Source organism: Corythoichthys intestinalis, chromosome 14, assembly GCF_030265065.1.
Source record: "Corythoichthys intestinalis isolate RoL2023-P3 chromosome 14, ASM3026506v1, whole genome shotgun sequence".
Classification (NCBI taxonomy): Eukaryota; Metazoa; Chordata; class Actinopteri; order Syngnathiformes; family Syngnathidae; genus Corythoichthys; species Corythoichthys intestinalis.
In genome coordinates, this window is record NC_080408.1 from 43,199,714 (window position 1) to 43,206,500 (window position 6,787).

The 6,787-nt window shown below is 38.9% G+C and overlaps 1 protein-coding gene across 7 annotated transcripts in view; it reads left to right on the forward strand.

The window, feature by feature from the left end:
- Positions 1–6,044, forward strand: part of kcnn1a (potassium intermediate/small conductance calcium-activated channel, subfamily N, member 1a) — a 190,571-nt gene extending 184,527 nt beyond the window's left edge. For 6 of the 7 annotated variants that reach the window (XM_057856876.1, XM_057856873.1, XM_057856874.1 and 3 more), the window contains one exon: positions 3,977–6,036. In XM_057856876.1, coding sequence (XP_057712859.1) covers positions 3,977–4,282 — 306 coding nt within the window. In that variant the 3' untranslated portion in view covers positions 4,283–6,036. Of the gene's footprint in view, positions 1–3,976 lie in introns of all 7 variants that reach the window. The other variant, XM_057856872.1, reaches the window with a different exon arrangement.
- The last annotated feature ends 743 nt before the right edge of the window (positions 6,045–6,787 follow it).

Consider the following 6,787-nt stretch of genomic DNA (forward strand, 5'->3'; position numbering starts at 1 on the left):
ACGCAGCTGTTATTCTGATTTAACTCATGATAAACTTTCTTTGACGTATTAATGTATAGTGTTACACCAATACCCAAGGGCGTAGGTTGCGTAGGGATGGTAGGGACAAAACACTACCAACTTTTCAGGATGCTCAAATTGTCCCCACCGACTTTTAAGCAACCTTATTTGCGTTCCATAACGACTTCAGTAATATAGGTCATTTAAATTGTCTTGGCATATAAAAAGACGTCAACGTTGTGGAAGTGGGGAACACACCACTAATTTTGCTACTGAAAATCCGACCTGCATCAGAGTTTGCATAACATTAAACTGTGTGAACTTGCTAACCTCCAAAATTCAGGTAGGAAGCTGATTAGAGAGAAGTGTTCTCCTGTATGTGTTTTCTACTGTCAATGTTATTAACTGTGACAAATGTGGTAAACCGAGGTCTACCCCTTCCTCCCCAATTTTACTTTTTATTTTATTTATGTGGTCATTTAGATTGTCTTTCCATATGAAAAGAAGTCAATGTTGTGGAAGTAGGGAACACACCACTAATTTTGCTACTGAAAATCCGACCTGCATCAGAGTAGGCATAACATTAAACTGTGTGTACTTGCTATCCCGCAAAACTCGAGTAGAAAGCTGCTTAGAGAGAAGTGTCCTACTGTATGTATTTTTTACTGTTAATGTTAAATTAACTGTGAGAAATTAAGTAAACCGAGGTTTATCCTTTTCTCCCCAGTTTGACTTTTAATTTTATTTATGTGGTCTTAAAGTAGCCCACAAGAGCTTTCATTTTTTTGTTGAGTTTGGCTGTGCTTGTGGACAAAAGCAGCTGAATGACGGATCCATTTCTATATATTTTTGTTATTCCCTGACAAAGAAGTTTTTTTAGTTATATTTAATTTCTGTATTTAGACAATGTTGAGTGGTCTTAAGACAAATGTCAATTTTTTTTTTTTATTCCTGGATAGTTAAGAGATGATTAACAAGCTTGTGTTTATTGTGTATGTTAATATAATTTAAGTGATGTTCACATAATGCAATTTAAATTTGCTAAAAAAAATTCATTTTTTCCTGGAAGTTTTCAAAATGTTTATTTTGTAATTTTTGAAAAAAAAAAGGTTTGAATTGAATGGCGTAGGCTGAACCAATATACATAAAAGTTAGTATCAGTCAATACAGATTTATTTTGCATTGATCATTATGAATGTCCCGTCCCCAGCCTAAAGTGTACATGCAGGTTATGCCTCCTCCCTACCAATATTGAGACCAAACCTACGCCCTTGCCGATACCGTATAGGTATCAGCACCGATACGGCACTAAAATGACGATCGGGATCGGAGAGTACTAAGAGATAATGCATCGATGTTACCCTAAATCAGTACTTCTCAAATAGTGGGGCGGCCCACCCCTGGGGGGCGTAGAGCGATGCCGGGGGTGGCGCATTTGACCTTGGGGAACATACTTTTTTACCGTACTAGCCGTACTAGAACAAAGTGTAATTGCACACCCACTCAATGGGCAGCAGTGACGCTCTCATTTTCAGAGTGTGCGCAGTATTTTTGAACAACACAAGAGCACACAGCAAAAAGCACTGGAGATATGAAGAGCTAAGACGAGGAAATATGACTAAGCGTATGTAGCGTTTGGCTTTTGGCTTTGACTTTTAATACAGTGGGAGACTAGAAAAGATGTCTAAAAATGTTTGCAACGGACAGCTGGAGGCCAAATCAATTAAGATGTCACTTAAAAACATTAGACCCCAGTGTTACAGTGTTACATCAGTAAACCACCAAGTGCTGTTAGCATCATATAAGGTGGCATACCAAGTTGCTCAGTGCAAAATAGCAAAAATAAAAACTGTTCCTGTGTCCGATGACACTGTTGTTTTTGTTCCATTTTATTATATATATATATATATATATATATATATATATATATATATATATATATATATATATATATATACAGTGCTGCTCAAAAGTTTGTGAACCCCCTCAACATTTTGGAATTTTCTATTATTTCAACCTGATTTCCTAATCAATCAATTCAGTAGTTTTTTTTTGTTTTTTTAACAGTTGTGTTGTCGAGACTAAATTAAAAAGAGTTTTCATCAACTGATGTAGGTGCAAAATTGAACTGTTTGGTCACAACCAAAACCGCCATGTCTGGCGAAAAGTCAACACTGCATACCACCAAAAGAACCTTCTCCCAACAGTGAAGCATGGAGGTGGGAATGTCAAGATCTGGGCTTGCTTTTCATCCTCAGGACCTGGACAACTCCACATAGTCCAGGGAATCATGAATTCTGAGGAATATTGTCAAATCCTAGAACATAACCTGACGCCATCTGTTTTGAAGTTAAAGCTTGGCAGAAGGTGGATCATGCAACATGATAATGATCCAAAGCATTCCAGCAATACAACCAAGGAATGGCTGAAAAAGAAGAAGATTCGTGTTCTGGACTGGCCCAGTCAAAGTCCTGACCTAAATCCCATTGAAATGCTGTGGTGGGACCTGAAGCGAGCAGTTCATGCCAGACGCCCATCAAACCTCTCTCAACTGACTGCGTTCTGCAAGGAAGAATGGGCAAAAATCCCCCAAAGTAGATGTGAGAGGCTGATTAGTCACTACAGAAACCGTTTGGTTGAGGTAATCTCTGCAAAAGGAGGCGCAATATCCTATTAACTGAAGGGGTTCACATACTTTTGCACACATGATATCTGAGTTTTTCTTAAATCAACCACTTTTGTTAAATAAAGAATGACAATATAACTATTTCTTTTGTTTCAGTCCATTATTTGGAATGTCAGTATTGTGGATTTGGGTATAACTTAACATTTAATAAGGTTATTTTAGTTTTTTTTACAAAAAATCTGACCATCGCTGTGGGGTTCACAAACTTTCGAGCAGCACTGTATATATATATATATTTTTTTTTTTCGGTCAAATGGTGATTCAGATTTATTATTATTTATTGATTTTATCAAATTTCATTTTTCAGTATCAAATGGTCAAAAATGTACCTTGAGTGTGATTTACAGATTGAATTTGATTTGTTTTGTTCTTTTTTTTTGTAATTTAGGCAAAGTGATACACCTTAAGTCTTTTGTATATACTGTATTGTAAGTTAAACTATATTTTTTTCATTAATATTAAAAAGAACACAATGTTATGCAGAGGTGTACTTATAATAAAAATTATAATAATTATAATCATAAAGAAGCCTCAGTCTGCCCCAATCGGCGGCCGCGCCGGGGGGTGAGAGGACCTCGTCCCCACGAACCGATTTATTTCAGAACTTGTGCGACACAACACGCCTACTGTCCGTTCCAGTTGATAGCAACAACATTAAAAGAGGAGGTAAAATAGAACCGCACTCTCTATCTCACCATCACGTCAGCCACGCAGTGCGTTTAGGTACAGCATTAAACATCCGCCACATTAGAACTCTATTGGTTACATTATTACAGGAATTATTATTATCATTATTTTATTATTCCAGGTTTTAGTAATAATCTATGTGTTTTGCAACACTACCGTTCAAAAGTTTGGGGTCTTACAACTTAGACCCCAAACTTTTGAACGTTAGTGTATGAGTAATTGCCATTTTTAATAGTACCAGCAGTATTCATTAAGGATTTAGTGTAGGTTTTCAGGCTGTGGAACGAATGAATGGAATTATAATGTATTCTTATGGGAAATCCTGCTCAACATACGACCATTTCGACTTACAAACAATGTCCAGTAACGAATTAACTTCGTATGTAGAGGTACCACTGTACTGGATGTGATTATAACCAAGATCAAAAATGAATGTTAAACTTGCAAAAACACTTATCCACTGTGGGGTTTGAATCATTTTGAACACAACTGTAGTTCATTTTTAGAAAAATGAATTTTCCAAGATGAACTATGAACTAAACTAAACACATTTCACAGGCCTTCTGATAAATAACAATTAATGCATCCGTCTGTGTCACCCAGACCCAGAATGTGATGTACGACCTGGTGTCAGAACTCCAGGAACGCAGCGAGGAGCTGGACAAGCGAATCGGCACATTAGAGGACAAGCTGGACTCGGTGACGGGCAGCCTGCAGGCGTTGCCGTGCCTCATCTCCCAAGCCATAACCCAGCAGCAGCAGGACTTCCTGGACGGCTTCGTTCACCGCTTCCGCCCCGCATCACTAGCCTCGGAGCGCTCGGAGCGTTCCGAGCGCTCCTGGACGTCCACCGCCCGCAGGCGGCGCTCGCCGTCCACCGCACCGCACACCTCCTCCGATAGCGGATAACCTCCGAGAAGCACCTTTCCCAAATCCGTCTCGTCACTTCGTTCCATCTGATGATGAGTTTCATCTCCCTTCATTCCAATTTCTCTCCCCCTGTGACTGAGTGTGTCAGCGCAGGCCTGGATCAGAGAAACTCCCAATAGAGGAGGGAGAAAAAAAAAAAGAAATTCAGAAAAAATCCAAGTGCATCTGATAAACAAAAAAGAAACAAAAGAAAACGACTGAAAAACCGAGATAAAGTAGAGATATGGTTTATGTTTTAGCCATTGTATGGCTGTTCAAGTTAGCTTTTTTGTAAAAGCCCTTAAAAATGGACTGAGTGCAGGGTCACTGGCGAGAGAGTCCGGTGAGGAGGGTGAGACCAAACCTTGGATTTCCCTTTCAAAAACTCGTGTCATGGATTCTTTCCCGTAGGTTAGCGTAAAAGCCGTCGGGGACACCCGACGTTAAGGTCCGTCCGTCAGTCAGCGTTGGGAACTGCACGAAAGGGGAGAGGAGGAAATGTCCCACACAAGCGGACTGAAGGGAGGGACGCCATGGCATTACTACTGGGTAGGAAAAATTTACACAATTGCCAACTTCAAGGTTTCAACTTCCTTGTTCTTACCAAGGGAAAATGAGAGCGACTATCTTTTTTAGTTACATATTGACATGTGATTTTTCAGTGCCTGAATGTACAAATAGTAGAGGGTTATTTAATTACTAATTTCAGAGCTTTTTTACGATGTTAACAGTCTGACTACAGCATTGCATTCCCTTTTCAGATACATTCCTCTCCAATTATCAAAAGAAAGCGTCTTAAACGATGCATAGCATTGCCTCCATTAAGCAACCTTGTTTTGAGAACCTTTTTCTTTTACCTTTATACTAACACCGCAGAAGGAGAAAAAAGGTGACGGGAGAAAGCAAAAGCGTGTTTTGTGTGTGTTCGTATGGAAATGAGTTCACGTTCTTAGCCCGATGCTCCACACCCTTACACAACAGTGGGAAAAATGTCGTGTACCTTCCTCAGCACCACTAATTAGAGCTCCCTGTGCTCACCAGATAATGGCATGTCTTGAGGGCTGCTGGTGTAAATGGTCTAAATTGAGAGAGGGGGGCGAAAAACACCTTGTTCCCTTGCATGGTTTTGTGCGAAAATGTAAATGAACGTAATGTTCCTTGGATGGCTTGCTGAATTTAGATTTGGAGTTCCAATTACGTCCAGTTTTTGAATGTATTTTTTTTGTTTGTCACCTTTGTTTTTTGTTTTTTTCACTGAAATCTCATTTTTACAGCGCCTAGAGAGTTGCAGTAAATGTGATTCTGTAATGCATTCCCTGTTTTAAAAAAAATGAGGTGAAGGAAAACCATGGTTACAAAAAAATTCTGAAAGGATGCGAATAAAAGTGCTGAATAAATTTTGATGGGTACTCGACATTGACTTCTACAATTTTCAGGGGAGAATTTTTTTTTTAAATAAACTAGACGTACACAGACATTTTGGGTGAGTAAAAAAACATGACCACCTACTTTTACCATTATTCATGCAGTTAATTCTCTGCCTGCCATTGACTGTCATCAGCGCCACTAAAACAGGAACATTCAGAGAAAACGAATTTACTTACATATCAAAACAGCAACAACATGATAGTATAGGTAGGAGTAGTAAAATATATTTGTTGGCTGAGCTCAGTGAAGTGTTGGGAGGCTTGCTGGTTGCCTGGCAACCACACAGTCATGTAAGGGCTTCAGGAAGCAGGAAATACAGGAAAAATCTCCATCATCTGTGTTTTTATTCATCAGCAGTCAAAAAAGCTGTTTTCATAGCTCAGTGGCACAGCACTGTTTTTATAATCCTTCAAAAAATCTTTTTTTTCTTTGAGTGAATCTAATTTTTTTCTTCTTCACAAAGTCAAAGCATCCTACATGTTACTCCTTTTTTCATAAAAACTTTGCCACCTATCATCTATAATACCAGATTTAACTCAAAAATGTTAAAAAAAAAATTCACACATCATAAATTATTATTTGATTAGCCCAACAATTCACAATTCACACCCCCAAAAACACTGATTAATGGCAACAAAAAATTCTCCATTCGCTACTAATACAGTGGTACCTTGACATTCGATCCTCTCAACATAGGACGTAAAATTGACTGGTCATTTGACTCGAGATATGACGACATGCTCAAAATATGTCGCAATTTTATTGTTTTCCCGCATGACGGACGCACGGCGGATTTTCTTGTGAGAGAAAGCAAAATGGGTCCCAAGAAGGTTTGTGCAGGTGGTGAAAAAAATGGAAAAAGGTGATGCTTACCAGTGAAATTAAGATGGAAATGATAGAAAAATATGAGCGTGGTGTGCGCGTCAGTGAACTGGCTGGGCAATACTGAAGGACTATGTCGAGAATCTCGACAGTCCTCTTCCGACCTCCGTTCGCCAGTCTTTATAAGTTAAGGTGACAATTATATTATTGTAACACCAGCAAAGCCGCCAGCTTCGTCAGGTTTTTAATAATTTA